At 43.0% G+C, this 14,449-nt stretch overlaps 1 protein-coding gene across 3 annotated transcripts; it reads right to left on the bottom strand.

Moving 5' to 3' along the window:
• Window positions 1–274: 274 nt before the first annotated feature.
• NEMP2 (nuclear envelope integral membrane protein 2) lies at window positions 275–14,240 on the bottom strand. Of its 3 annotated transcripts, XR_009744150.1 has the most exons (10): window positions 14,101–14,240; window positions 11,801–11,916; window positions 10,025–10,253; window positions 9,776–9,848; window positions 8,647–8,740; window positions 7,909–8,023; window positions 7,065–7,290; window positions 5,545–5,721; window positions 3,086–3,544; window positions 275–2,632 (listed from the first exon to the last, which is right to left on the bottom strand). XR_009744150.1 is itself a non-coding variant. In XM_061457470.1 (9 exons), exons 1-9 carry the CDS (start codon window positions 14,204–14,206, stop codon window positions 3,319–3,321), a joined length of 1,362 nt encoding a protein of 453 aa, XP_061313454.1. In that variant the 5' UTR covers window positions 14,207–14,240; the 3' UTR covers window positions 275–3,318. The 3 variants fall into 3 exon arrangements, 2 of the variants coding, with proteins under 2 accessions (XP_061313454.1, XP_061313470.1); XM_061457470.1 differs by having other exon boundaries at window positions 275–3,544; XM_061457486.1 differs by lacking the exon at window positions 14,101–14,240 and adding an exon at window positions 12,985–13,003 and having other exon boundaries at window positions 275–3,544.
• Between the last annotated feature and the right edge of the window lie 209 nt (window positions 14,241–14,449).

The following is a 14,449-nucleotide window of genomic DNA, read 5'->3' as shown; positions in this document are numbered from 1 at the left end:
GTAGAGTGTATATGTGCTGGACCATGTCACCTTATGAATTTGGCTTTGTTGGTGGTTTGGATGTGTCAGGATGGGAGAATGGAATGGTGAGCCCCTTCAGGGAGATCGATCTGAGGTAGAGGGGACACTATTTTGGAGCAACCATGGCTAGTGCAACAAATCTGCAACAAGGGAGAAAACCTCAGGACATGAACACACACCCAGTTTGCTTGGCTCCTCCTTGTCATATGTCATGCTGCTCTGAAGACAGTAAATGCGTCAGAGAGGAGAAGGATAAAGTTGACAAATACTTTAATTTAAAAAAACCTTGAAAAGTACAGACAGGATATCAAGTGGGCTGTACCATGCATACCAAATAAATACAAAATTCTAACTTTTTTTTAAAACATCATGAAACAGAAGATACATGTGACTCATCCTTTCTTAAAGAAGAAAGGCTTTTATAACAGTTAAGGCAATAGATCAACATTGAGATTCTGTTCCCAGATTTTGTGGCTAAATGCTGGACAGTACTTAACAGTTGTGTTTCAGTAAACCTATGTAGTATCTCCATGTATCACAGGAGCACTGCGCAAGGAAACTCACTGTTGGCAAAGGGCTCAAGTAACAGCACTTGGTTTTTTTGGGTTTTGTTTAGGAAGTGCTTCCAGTGTTGCAACAGCCTTGGGAACATTGTTAACATCAGTATCAGGCTATCCACTAAACTAGTCATCATCTTTCTCACGTTGCTGCACCTACCTTGGATGTACTTGGTTGTTTCCTGCTCTGCTTTGAATAGTATTTACGCATCCCTGGCCAATGATGGACCTCACAGCCACAGAGAACATGGGTTGGGGTTTGCTTGGTTGGTTTGAGGGTTTTTTGTTAGTGTTTTTTTTACTGTGTTGGTGTAGCTGGTATTGCCCTAAATAATTCAGTGAAAGGAACAGTGTGTGAAAAATGTAATTGCCTGTTTTGGGGGGCTTTCATGTTTAACATATTGCTTAGGTAAAATACTATCTTGAGGTATTATCTGGGCATATACATACATGTTATGTACTTATGGGGGGATAATCATTGTTACCTCAGTAAAGTGGAAATCCAGAAAAACTCTGGGTTTGAGCCAGGGCAAATCTGATTCTTCCCCCTGGCCTCAGATCAAATGGATGGGAGTTCTTAGCTCACTACAAAGTACACTGAAATAAACCTGTGTACTTTACAACATGCAAAACCCACTAGGCATCTCTTCCAGTAGCCTTTTTTGACTAATCCGTAATAATTTTAAGTACTTCATGGTGGCAACACAGGCAAAGGTAAAATACATCTTTAGTCTACAAAGATCATTGGGGGAAGTTTCCATTGCTCTCCCAAACCATCAAAGCTAATGAGGCTTTCCTCCATTTTCACAACAGCTAACAGTTCCAGCCTCCTGCTAGTGACAGAACCCCCAAAACAGAGTCTCACTTCCAGAGCGTGTTGGTATTAGCTGTGAATTTGGTTCTCAGAAGTGAATCTTACTGCTAGTGGCCTTGCTCATCAGGACTGTTTCGAATGTTGTGGACTTGACAGTGTATTTTGGATCACCCGCTAGAGAGGGCTTCTCTCTGCTAAACATGCTATAAATTCTACATATGTATTTATAAATTTATGGCACAAAAGGCTGCTAAGTGTCTCTTCCTTTTAAAATGAAGCGAACTTGAATCATTATAAAGTAGGAAGAGACGTGAAACGCTTCCAAGCACCTACTCTCTCTCCTGTTTTAGACGGAGAAGCTCCTGGAATGTGGTACAGCAGCATCTCTCAGCACTGTTAGAGGTAACGGATTTTCTCCCTTGCCCAGCAGTAGACAATGAGAAACCATGGCTGTGCATGCACCGCTGAAGTCATGCTGCATCATGAGGCATGTTACAAAGAAAAGAGGTCCCTTTTAAAGCAAATACATCCTGGTCGGACATGCTCTTCTGGAGAGCTGACTCCTTTCCCACCACTTAGCAACTCCTTTTGGGTTTGGAAGATCAGATGGTGACAGATCAATGGTCTTTTGTTTTCTGCAGTTTGGAAGACAGTAAAGTAAAACAGTAAGGTGAGGACAGAATACAGAGATAGTTTAAAGAACAAAAGAAGGAAATGACTTCTGCAGGTGGGTGAACTGAGGGGACATGACCTACTCCCTGGCCTGGGATTGTGTAATACATAAGTTGAAAGGTACTTGACAGTCTGAATTTTTCTGCCTGTTCTTTACTTCTCCCCACACACCTCCTGTGTTAAGTACCAGACTGAAGGCTGAAGAAGGGGAGGTAGAAGCCCCATATCCATCCCTCCTTGTTTTGCCAGGAATTACTTTCTGCTTTTTACTGAATGAGTAAATAGCTGCATATTCCAAGGACAGTGGAGCTCTGTGTGGGTTATCTGTATTCCTAGTTACATGGTTACAACATCACTCCAGCTGTGCTGACAGCAGTTCCTTCGAGCAGCTGAAAACAGCCTCAGTCTTTGCTTTTTCTGTGCCCCTGAGGGGTCTGGAATGGACGTCAGCACCCATCCAAGGTAAGACAACAGTAAAAATACATCTGGGGATGGAAACCCTCTCCTAAGTCACCTGCAGTTGTCAGATGGAGAGACAGTGGAGTGAAGAAAGGTTCTGCAGAGGGACCTGCTGAAGATGGAGGAGTGTTATGTGAAGAAGCAAAGACATGGAAAGTACAATGTAAGTAGAGCAGAGACCATGAACAGAACAACACAAGTGGAAGGTGAAAAGTCAGGCAGGGTTCTGAAGAGTTAGGGGAGTTTAAAACAAATGTGAAGAGGCAAAATGAAGCTAATGTGCAGTAAGCCTAGCCAGAAGAGCAAACAAACCTTGTTCAGCTGTGTTAACTTCTTCTTTAGCACTGAAAAGCCTCACAAGCAATAAACACAGTTTATCAGCACATTATGAAAATTGTTGACACATAGGGTACTTCGTAGAGTATTAATAATGGCTTCTCCCTGTAGTGCTCAGCACAGAGGACTTGACAATGAAAAGGACCAAAACAGGTACCATTTTCTAGAGGTAGTAGCCTTGGCACAACAAGGCATCCTGCTGGGACAGGCTGCTGCCAGTACTCACTCTGGAAATAAGCAATGTTTACTTCCCCAGTTAAAGTACCAGTAGCATGAGAATCCTCTTCACTTGAACAGCCCCTATGATTTCCTTCTGTTGCTCTGATCATACAGGAAACAGTGTTTTCAGAAAATCCCTGTGTCCACCAGCAACCACAAGAAATCACCAACCGTGAGTTCTCACTGTGTATCCTTCCTCTCTAGGGTGAATACATTTTCCATCCTGATATTTCCTAAAGCTCAGAGCAACTCGGTAGCATATGGAAATGAAATCTGTTTATGCATTTCATCTTCATCCGCCTCATCTCCTTCGTGGACAGAATTGGTTGGATTATCTTGCTCAGATTCTGTCCCTGTTTCAAAGAGCTGCTCTTCCAGGAAGAAGCTCCCAATGCCATATTCCTCCTCATGTGCCCTTGTTTCTGCAGGTGAGATGTGGGGAGATCCCAGAACAAAGTCTGCAAACCTGCCAGATTTTTAAAGGGAGAAGTGATCAACTGAGAAATATAAAAACCCTGTAAATACAGGGGCTACTACCAATTAAGCAGGGATGTTGTATGGATGTGCCCGCAGGCAGTGCTGACGAGGGGAAGTTGCAGCATGAGGTAGGGAGTCCTGAACAACAGAGAGTAAATCACAACAGATGGCAACAACCCTGAAGATTTGTTTTCCCACCTCATTTTTTCAGCCTTTTCTATATAAGTAACTTTTGCTGTTCTAGAGGCCATCTGCAAGGTCTTGTGACTAAGCAAGAAGATCTAACTTCATTTTCACATCTTGTCAGTGCTCATGGTGTAATCCAGAGTAAGCATTTGTACAGTTGGATAGATGGCACTTCAGCTTCTAAAAATAAAGCTGTAGCATATCTGACAGAAAGGCTGTAAGAATTCAGGTGTTGACACTGCTAATGAAAGGAAAAATGGTGAGAACATCATATTCTTACACTGCTGCAATGTCACCTCACTTCTTGTGCTGCACACGCACCCTGGGCAAGCTGAGCTAAAGTCTAAACACCAAACTGGAGATTTGTGTTTAAGCTAAGCACTGTCCCTACATTTAAGATTGCCACAAATCTTACTTTCAGTGGACAACCACACTGGAGAGCTAGAATGGAGCTGGAGGTTTCTGGCAGGCATGTGGAAACAGACGGCAGTTCTGACACCTGGTAAGTGTCGACAGCATCAGAGAAATGTAAGAAAAAGGAAATGCAGCCACATTCTGGAGTTCTGGTAAACTGATCAATAATTTACGTTTTTGACTTAACATTTCTGTAACACGAATGCTGTCACGTCGCTTTTCTTGGAAGCACTGTTAGTCTAAATTGGGAACTGGCTGTTGGCCAGGCTGTTTTACAGGTTTGCCTTGTGTTGAACTATCTTCTGATGTTTAATGGAAGCCTGAAGGGGTACTCAACTTTAAATCAGGCTTCTGTTGGTTCTGCTTTTTCTTTTTGTATTTTTATAGGAACAGTTTTTGAGATGGCTAGCAAATACATGTGTCTCCATTGTTTGTTTTGTGCATTTGGCACTGTTTTGTTTTACAATACTGCAGTGAGTTTTCACTTTTTGTATCTTTGAATCATGCTACAGAGTGCAACCAGCTTAGAAAATAAGATGGTTTAGATCTATAAAACCTGGCAGAGAGGCTGCCCGTGTGCCCATCCAAGGAAGATGAAGCTTCTGTAACTAGTTTGAAATTGTGACACTTGGTTTTGTAGCAAGGGCCAAGTGTTTATGGCTGGCTACTATGTGACACTCTGTTTCTGAAATCCCGAAGCCTTAGTCTGGACAGAAATACACTGCTATTATGATTAATCTTATATTCTGCAAGGTTTTCTGGCTGCGCTTATCTAATCCTTCCTATCCCGTATTTGTCTTAAGTTGGTCTCTTAAACTACATCTGGAGTAGTTCTTCTACTTAGTACACTTCCTAGGTGCTGGCATTGATTTCTTTCTCTGTATTCTTAGTCCTAGCTATTGGTTGATACTTGAAGTAATAGGATTCTTTGGCTGTGCAGGCTCGCGGTTGGGAGAACTTAACATAGGTAATATTTGAACATGTATCTTTAGCCTGCCCCAGTTTTACACAATGCAGAAGTGTACTGCTTTGAAAACTGAAGAAAGGGGCATTTTGCTGGTTAGCCATCCACCTGTGTCACTGTGTGGGAACTCCGAGAAGCATTAGTAGGCTTTTCCTTTTGTGATTACTGTGAATTAACTCAGAGTAATTCATGGTCAGGGAGGAGAAAAGAGGGGGCTTAACACCACCACTAATATCCTTGAGAGGTCTGGCTGTGGGATCCCAGTAATCTTTGGTGGGATTACTCAGGAAGATAAAGCTACCCACATCTGCACATCTGACTACGTGCAAGATACACCTGGAACAGCACCTGAAGTGGCATTTGGATCTGCTCTGTAAGTGTCTGTACAAGGTGTTTCCTATTTTAGAGAAGCCAGATTTTATTACCTGTGTGGGGACTGGAGTTTGGATACAGCTAACCATGATGGGAAATCAGGGTTTCTGCAGAATAAGCGTAGCTCCTCCAGAGCTCTGACAGTTTCTGTTTCACCTTGTTCTCGGTACTCCTCTTCAGTAAGGTGTTTAAACACTAACTTTTTTGATATAAAGTGGTTCTTCATTTTTCTGGAAAGAAATGAAAATGATTAGTATTTCTAAGGTATTCTGGCATGTGATTGTTGTCTGTCCTTTTTCTCTACTACCTGCTATTAACATGCAGTTCATCACTTTTATCCTTTTAAGAGGACAAGCTACATTTTTGCATTAAAATTTTAGGACAAGGTGTCTAACGTTTGCTAGCATGTTTACCTCAGGTCTTAACTGACAGTGCAGAATTGCACAGAATGGTATTTAATGAACTTCAGATAAGCTTTGGAAGAGGTCCTTATTGTGTACGCATGGACTAAAATCTCATAGAATTAGATAGATGGCTGCTTGCTCAGCCATTTATAGGTGCAATATGCAAAATGTGTCTGTGCAGAGGCGCGGGCTGAATCAAAATCCAGTCTGCATATGTAACTTTGAAGACGAGCAGTGCTCTGTTATGAGCTGTTCATGATGTTTGTTAGATCACTTCTCTTAAATCTTGCTTTAAATTACAAAGCTGAGTACTGTGAGGCCAAAATGTTTACAGTCTGATGTTTTTTTAGCTGCTGCGTAGCGCTGTATAATATAATTAGATATCAATTAGAAAGTGTGCCATGTTCTGTTCCCTTCTGTCGACTGCCTTCAATTTAAATGTTGTGATGAGTTAAGATAAGCAAGGGCTGGATGCCCATAAAACTTTCAGCTCTGTATAAAACACCTGCTCCAACCAGCAGCATTCAGCTTTCCTCCTTATTTCCCTGTAAAGCAAGAATGAACTGTAACTCTTCTTCAGATCAAATGGTAAAAGTCTTGTTGGCTTAGTGGGATCTACTGATCTTAACAACAGATAATGGGTGTATCAGCTGCTCTGAACTGTGATCACTGGAAACCATTATTTTTGTGGATATAGGTTTTTAGTCTCTGAACTCTTATGTAACCTACAAGGACTGTCACTTGTTAACATCTGCTTCCCTGGTGACAGTACGCTGTTTTATCCCATAAGATTCAGTAGTTACCTGCAGACTCTCTCCCTGAACATGAAACCAAGGCAGTATTGCTTCAGTCTGACCAAATAACCACACAGAAATGTTTTGGTTATAATATGCAGCAGACTAGAAGGTGCTATGTTTGTACTCAAGAACAGTCACATTTCTCGATTATTCATAGAACAAAACTCATGCATAAACCTGCCAAATGGAAAATAATTAAAATTCCTGTGTCTTGGGGCTTTGAACCTTTCCTATTGCAGCTTTACATTTGATAGCAATGTGAATTTGTTAGAAACTCATAAATCATTACTGAAGCATATGGGTTTTTTCATTATCAGCCTCTGCATTTCTTGGCAGTGCAGGGCCTTGGACATTCACAGATACAATACGTACCTGCCTATGTGACACGCAGCACCCAGGGGGTAACACAGGCCCTTTGAACAGAGGCTGACTGCTATTACTGCATATGCAACTTGAGGTATGGTGACTCCACAATAAATCAAGACAAAGGCTGTTAACTGCAGCGTCCATGCAAACAAGGATATGCTCAGATCAGTGGTAGGAGGTCCATGCTGATAGCAAGCAGCAAAGCTGGTCATTCCAACAGCCAGAAAATACCCTGTAGAAACAGAAGAGATGGATATTGGGAAAAAGATATAAATTACTCATATAAATGTCATTAGCTTGCTTCACAAAGCTTACAACTGCAGTGAAGTACAGCCTGCTGTTTCTTATATTGTCTTACAGGTACCTGCTTTCTGTTGTGTGGGCTTTTTATTTCAAAAGTGTGCAAGGAGGTGATCTATGAACAACCTTTAGCTAATGCTCTGAGATGCACGTGAATTCTCCCCATGCTAGAATGTTGGGGCACATGCTAGATCAATACATTGGTCATCCCTTGCAGCCACATCCAGTTCCCAAATCCCAGTAAAATCTGAGCCAGCACAGCCACCCTTTTCTGTTACAGGGAAAGTATGTAATGGCAGATCACTGGACAAATAATACAGGCAAAATCTGCTCTTAATGCTGCTAATGGCCACTATATCCAACTCCTATTTAATGAGTAAATGCTTATTTGAATGGATTAGGAACCTTTGGAATATTCCAACATCTACTGCTTAGGAGGAAAAAGTATGCTATAATAAGTCTCACTTGATTTTGTTTTTTTTGGGCAGGTATTCATCTGACCACTAAATTAAACTAAAATCTGCAGCACATTTCTTGATGATTTTCTTACCCAACAAGTAGTTTCTGTGTTCAGACCACAACCACTGCATATTCTCTTTGAAGCAGTAAATGAAATACAGAGAGGACATCCAGCAGCCACTCATTAAGATCCAGAAGGTGCTGTGCTGGAAATTAAAAAAAAACAAACCACAATTAAAAGAATATTAAAAAAAAACTTTAAAAATATATTTTAAAAAATAAAACCTTTAAAATAATTTCAAATCAAAGCCACAACTATTTTCTGCAAGGGAACTTGCAGGCAAAACCAGATGACTTACTACACTTCTATGGTACAGTGCTCTGGTGTCATGGTATAAGCCTGTTGCAGTGTATTCCCAGTTGACATCCTAATATTGTGGGAATGCATGGGCTTTGCAGAAGGAAAAATTCACATCCCCCTTTCAATGAATTCTCTCTGTTGAATGGAAGAGAATCTGTCCCTGTTGCCACTAACACCACATTTTGATTTAGACTGATTCAGAGATTTAAAGTAAACTTAGTTCCACTATAGTAAAAATAATTTATGTTTCAGAATAAATTATTCTTGTACATCAACAACCTCCTGTTCTATTTAAACTCAGGAGCAAGCTAACTAGAACTTGATTCTGACCTAATTGTATTTACTTGACACAAGCAATCTGTAGTCATTAAAACAGAGCCATAAGGACAGAGCATGGTCAGAATCTGGCTTTGTACTCTTCATTTCTATATGATGATGCTTATTACTGTTTTAGAAATGTAGATTTACCCTTGGAATAAACCTTTTAAGTATCAACAGGACAAAGACTAGCAGAGCAAGAACACCCAGTATTATTCCACAGAGGTAAAAGAACTTGGTACTCCTGTAAAAGAGCAAGAAAGAATACAGTGAGAAGTGTAATTTGTAATTGGTTACGATGCCAGTGTTTCTAAAAACAGCAGCAGTGATCTTCAGTAAGAACTTAGCACAGCTGTAAGTTAAGAGTTGTAGTTACATGGTTGATAGGCCCTGTTCACATACTAAATTGATGTAAGGAAAAAGTCCCAACAGAGACTTAAGGTCACTGGAGGTGTTCCAGGCTAGCAGATTGTGGTTTGTTTTCTTTAATGCTCACACTACTCCTGACTGCCTTGACCCTCTAATTTCCAGTAAACTCATTTTCTTCTGTGTACCAATATGGCTCTGTACTGCAAGAAAAGTGGGTGTTTTGTTGCTGTTTTGGTTGGTTAGTTTTGTTTTTAATTTAAAATGTAAAAAAATCTCCACAAACCCACAAGTCATTTTTTTCCCTAAACTTATTAATTTATAAAATCTGACTTTTTAATTCAGTTAACTCTATAAAACCTACTGCTGCTCTGCTTGTTTCAGAGGTGCCTCCTAACAATTAACGTGTGACTCATTTTGCTTTGAAGTCCTGGGCCGCTATTTTGCTATAATAATTAACTATCCTCCCTTACATGCTGTCCAAAATGTGCATTGAAAGAACGATGGGGAAAGGTTGGCACAGAGGTGGAGGCATACAAGGCCCCAGAGTGATCTCATCCTAAACATTTCTTTCTGCAAGAAAGCATCACTGATAATACATGCAGCAGCATTTAGCATCCGCTGAACCTCACTGGTCTACAACAGGGAGAGAGATTTTGTATGAATTCCCACAATTGCTCACTGAGGATTGACATGGTGTTGCCCAGTGAAGGAAGCTTGGATAGAAGAACTCTAACACAGCTAAGTGATTAACAGAGTGCAGTACTCCAAATAGAAATGGTATGGAGGAGTTGTAAATATATGTTGTTTCCTTATTTCACTTTCCCAAAGAACCGCCTCTTTAGCTTAGAAAACAGACCGAAGATGCACAGGCTTTGGGAAAGAAGGTCAAACACCAGCAGCTAGTACTCACCGGCTCAGGCTGGTTGCAAAATGGAACAGAAAAATTCCAGCAATAAACAAAAACAAGAGCTTTCCATCTAGCACTAAAAAAAAAAAGGTGGAAAAAAATAGAAAAGGACTTTAGACTAATTCAGTTTGAAATGCTGATTATAAAATATCAACAGAAAAGTTCCAAGCTTCTTACAGAAGAGATGGTACATTCAGAAACAGTGGCAATACTAAGTTATCTGTAATGCAAATGGAAAGGTTTTTTACTTACTTTCTCGTTTCACACTGACAATGTACGGTTCGGTTTTCAGGGGCTGTATTTTGAAGCAAATATCCTCTCCATATTGTTTTACGCTTACTCTGGTTTCTGTAGCTGTCTCTGGTTTCCAGAAGACTTGAACAGCACATGCAGCAAACTCAAAAACAGTTTCTGAATTACGACAGTTGCTGTTCTGTGAAATGGGCTCAAACCTGAACAGTTCTCTGCTGTTAATTTTTACCTACAAACAAACCACAGAATACACAGAGAAGTAGCTTAGAAGCACGGGGGGGGTGGGGGGTGTTCTTCTGAACTATACAGCATATAATGAAAATCTGTACAGAGAGTTTGAGTTCAAGTCTTAGTTGTTTCATATTGGTTAATATTATGTAAAGATCTGCTGCTTAGGCCTTAGAAGGTGATTCGGAGAACTCAATGTCAGCAAAGTTCAATGGAGGGACCTCAATCCCTCCGAAAACTTGGTGGGTTTGGATTTACCGTGACACTTGCCCACACACAAATTTCTAACAAAACCAGTAATCTTTGACTGACAACAGTTACTTCTGTGGATGTGCATAGACTTCCCTGTTCCCCGCCTGAACCGTAAGAATTTGGACTTGCTTTTCTTGTAATTAATAATGCAATTTTCATGTTAGGGACAGAAGAGGAATAAGGAAAATGAAAGCTATAACCAGAAATTTAAATATAAACACGTTCCTGTTGGGTATTTCAGGATTTGTCCCTAGCACACATCCCCCCATGAAACTGGTAAAAGATCTTGTCCATCTTCTGAAATGGAGTGATCTGCTTGAAGATTGTGATTCATTGTGAGCTCTCATCAGAGCCGATTAGACAACAAAGACCCATCTATAAAGAGTGATGCAACAGGTAATAAACCCGGCTTCTACTGAGAGAAGAGACAACACATCAACAGCCTATTTGTTGTGGGAAAGATCTGAACTTCCTGCTTTTAAACACCTCCTCCACGAAAGTGTGTGTGACTGCCAGAGGATTTTACCACCTGAAGTTTGCTGCCATTCATAAAAACATCTGCACCATGTTCCTGAGGAAAGCAGTCCTGGGAACAACAGACAAAGAGACACTTCACTTCCTTATATCTGAGAGCAAATTCTTCCAACAGAGATGAAGTGAAACAGTTTCCTTCCTTTGTCCAGAGACAGGCTTCCCAGGAAAAAAAAAGAACCATACAGATAGTCAGCTTGTTCCTTTAGCTGTTACCTCTTCCACTGTTAGGAGGTTTTTATATTGTTTTGTGTGAATCTCTGAACATATTTGTTATAAGATGTCCCTTTGTTACTCAGGAACAGAGACATGCACGGCTACTGCTGTCTTTTTGTTAGTCACAATCTAATACACCTTTGGTTTCTACACTGGGGCCTGGTATGCTACAGTGAGTGACTCAGAACCGCATTTTATCCTCAAATTTAAAAGCTTTATGAAGGCGTTTGGTGATAAGCAAAAACATTTGTTGCAGAGGTTGAGCGGTCCATCAGTAGAAAAGGTGTGCAACAAAGTAACACACAACTCTACATTTATGTTTGTGTGGCATCATACTATAAGCCTGGTTATCATCTTTCTAATAAATACAAGCCAAACCTCACTGCATCCGAAAAGGATGATCGCAGTGCTGCATTTTTATCATGGTCCTACCTATACACTGTTCAAACTACCAATTGCAGAGAGATACTGCTTTGATCGTAAACTTTGCTCACAATGTTTATGTGAAAAATATTGCATATCAGAATAATCACCGAAACAGCCTCTTACCTGAAGAGTTGACCAAACATACTGTAAGTGCATGGTTCTGTTCTGCACATAGCAGTAGCAGCTTTCATCCCGTTTCTGGATGACGTCCATTTCCTGCAAGAAACTACAGTTTCTACCTGGGGGGGGGGAGGACAGAAAAGTTAATTTTAAGCACGTATCAAATACAAATGAATAATTTTCCTCCATTTCATTATTGCACATGCTGAGGGAATCATAAGCATTTGCAGATAATCAGAAGTAAAAGCTGTGCTGCAGGGTAGTATGTTTGGCATGATCTAGATGAAAATTCAAATTAGACTTCTCATCAAGTCGTTTGGGCTCCAGAGGAAACTGCAACACCTTTGTAAAAGGTGATATTTTTTAAACAAATGTAGTCCATGGCAGTCTGGCTTTGGTATCAGTGTTTTTGTGGCACTGGAATGGGGCCTCTGAGCCAAACTCACTGCTGGCACGAGTGGGTGTAACTCCACTGGAGTCGGTGCTTACACCAATGGTGAATACCACTGTGGGAGTCTGAGCAGGTAAACAGTTTACGTATTAAATAGTCATTTAGCACATGACACGGCTGCTGATCGCAGAAAGCAGACTCCTCTCCCTCAGAAATGTTCCTCATGTTAAATAACACAATTCTTCTCTGTAAAGCAAGTCTTCCTGACATAGTCCAGCCATGACATGCTGTAAGGTAACTGCACTGATAGCTTGTGTTAAAGGTTAAGTCACTTTATTAGGGATGCTAATTGCTGTAACACCCCTGCAATGTTAGTGAACACCCTGCAGTCCTCAAAATCAGATTGCACTGTTGAGCAGAAATGCACCTGAAAGATTTATCGAGCAAACTCTGAAGAGTAACATATGTTCCAATCTATAGACGTGTGTAAACTATACCCTACAGTGCATTGCTGCAGTGTTCCAGGAGCATAATTAAAGACGAAATAAAGAAAATAATTACAGATCTGAACAGAGGGAATCATCTGGCTCACCAAGCAGAAAATGTAGGTCTAAGCCAAGCTCAGTAATAACTGCTAAAGCACTAAAGTGCTTACTAAAGTGTCCACAGATGATCCTGCTGAAGTAAACTGGTTTGAAATTTGGGTAATTTTATCGGGAAAAATTAACCCTGTGGTTAATTTCCACCCACGGCAAACCCAGCGGGAAGGGCTGAGCCAGGCGAGGACTGGATGTACCTCTTGACAGGCGCTTCCGTAAGAGTCATCAGATGAAGTGCAAAGGGTTCCATTCTTCCCTGCAGTGTTGCTGACTGACACAGCACGCGGGCGAGGCTGGGCACTACCCAGGGCTGAGACCAAGATAACCCAGTGATGGGAAATCCAATAGCCCTGCAGGGCCAGAATGCAGCCCGGAGTGCCCACACCTTCCCTGTAGGGTGCGTTGGGATCAACTAAGTAATGTCCTCCATATACATCGCTAGCAAGTATTTTTTTACTCCCCCTTCATTTTAAGCTGCCCTCTTGAGGAAAATAATTTCCTTCAAACACACCAGCTCCACGGAGTGAAATAACCGCATTCCAAAAGGAAAGATGCTTCTGAACAGGTAACCATGAGTTGGAGGAGAATTTTAACTACTATGAGGACAGACAGAGAAGGCAGCTCTCGAGTTTTGAGATGATGAGCACTGGAAAGAATCAGCATCTGCTGCAGAACCCGGAGGGAACATCTCTCCAGTTACGTTTCACTGCTACAGCTGAGAATAACCTGCAAGGCTTTAGCTGCCCTCATCAATAAAAGCCCTGTTCCGCACTCCAGTGTCCTGAGCCAAGCTAACGAGCAAGCCATCAGGGGTAACGCAGACAACCAGTGCCAGCGGCGCCAGCCCCTGCCACAGCCGCCAGCCCCTGCCACAGCCGCATGCGAGGCAGTTGTCCTGCGAGTATCTGCGGTCGCTTTGTTACCGGGTCCACGGGCCAGCCCCAGCGCCCGTGTCTCCCTGTCCCGCAGGGTAAGGCGCACAGTGCTCTTGTGTAGACCGAGCTGACATGGCACAAGCAGAACACACCAAAACGCCTCCGGGCCGCGCCTGGCCCCGGACACAACCTCGGGCAGGACGGCGGCCGCGGCCTTCTCGCAGGGCAGCGCCATTTTGGGCGGCAGCAGGTCGCGCTGAACCGGCGGCCATGGAAACCAAGGGAAGCCAGGGGAGAACAGTGTCCCGACGGGACGGGGGGTGAGGAACCCTCGCAGCCTACGACCACCCGCGCAGGGAAACGGGACCCCCCCAGCACCACACCGCGGCACCGCCCGCCCCGCGCAGTCCCCTCGGGGCGAGAGGGGCAGGCCCGTACCTGCTGCCGGCGCCTCCCCGGTGCCCCCGGGCAGCGCCAGGAAGAGAGGCAGGAGCTGCCCGAGCAGCCCCGGCCGGGCCCGGGGGCGCCGCCCCGCCGGGCTCATGTGGCCGCCGCCGGCTACCGCCTCGGCCCTGCCGGTCGAGGCGAGGGCGGGCCCCGGCACGGAGAAGGGCGGTGCGGCCCTGCGCTGCCTGCCTGCCCCCGCGGGGCGGCTCGGGGTGACCGGGCCCCGGCACGGGTTGAGCGCGGTTCGGTCTAATCCTGCTGTGAGGAGTGGCTTGGCAGGAGGCAGAGACAGCCCCTCGGCGGCGGGAGGAACCGCTTCTGGCGGGTCTTACCCTGCCGC

Source organism: Pezoporus flaviventris, unplaced genomic scaffold (genome assembly GCF_033815535.1).
Source record: "Pezoporus flaviventris isolate CSIRO_AGI_PZ_B2104156 unplaced genomic scaffold, CSIRO_AGI_Pfla_v1 ptg000001l, whole genome shotgun sequence".
NCBI classification, from domain to species: Eukaryota; Metazoa; Chordata; class Aves; order Psittaciformes; family Psittacidae; genus Pezoporus; species Pezoporus flaviventris.
This window is presented reverse-complemented; position numbering and strand designations above follow the sequence as displayed.

What these genes read in the sequence shown, in the direction of transcription:
- NEMP2 (XM_061457470.1), bottom strand. Translation starts at nt 14,206, where the DNA reads ATGAGCCCGGCGGGGCGGCGCCCCCGGGCCCGGCCGGGGCTGCTCGGG. An exon ending in TTAAAAGGTTTATTCCAAGG is followed by an intron (nt 8,024 to 8,646) that starts GTAAATCTACAT and finishes TTTAATTTCCAG; the next exon opens with CACAGCACCTTCTGGATCTT. An exon ending in AAACTCCAGTCCCCACACAG is followed by an intron (nt 3,545 to 5,544) that starts GTAATAAAATCT and finishes AAAATCTGGCAG; the next exon opens with GTTTGCAGACTTTGTTCTGG.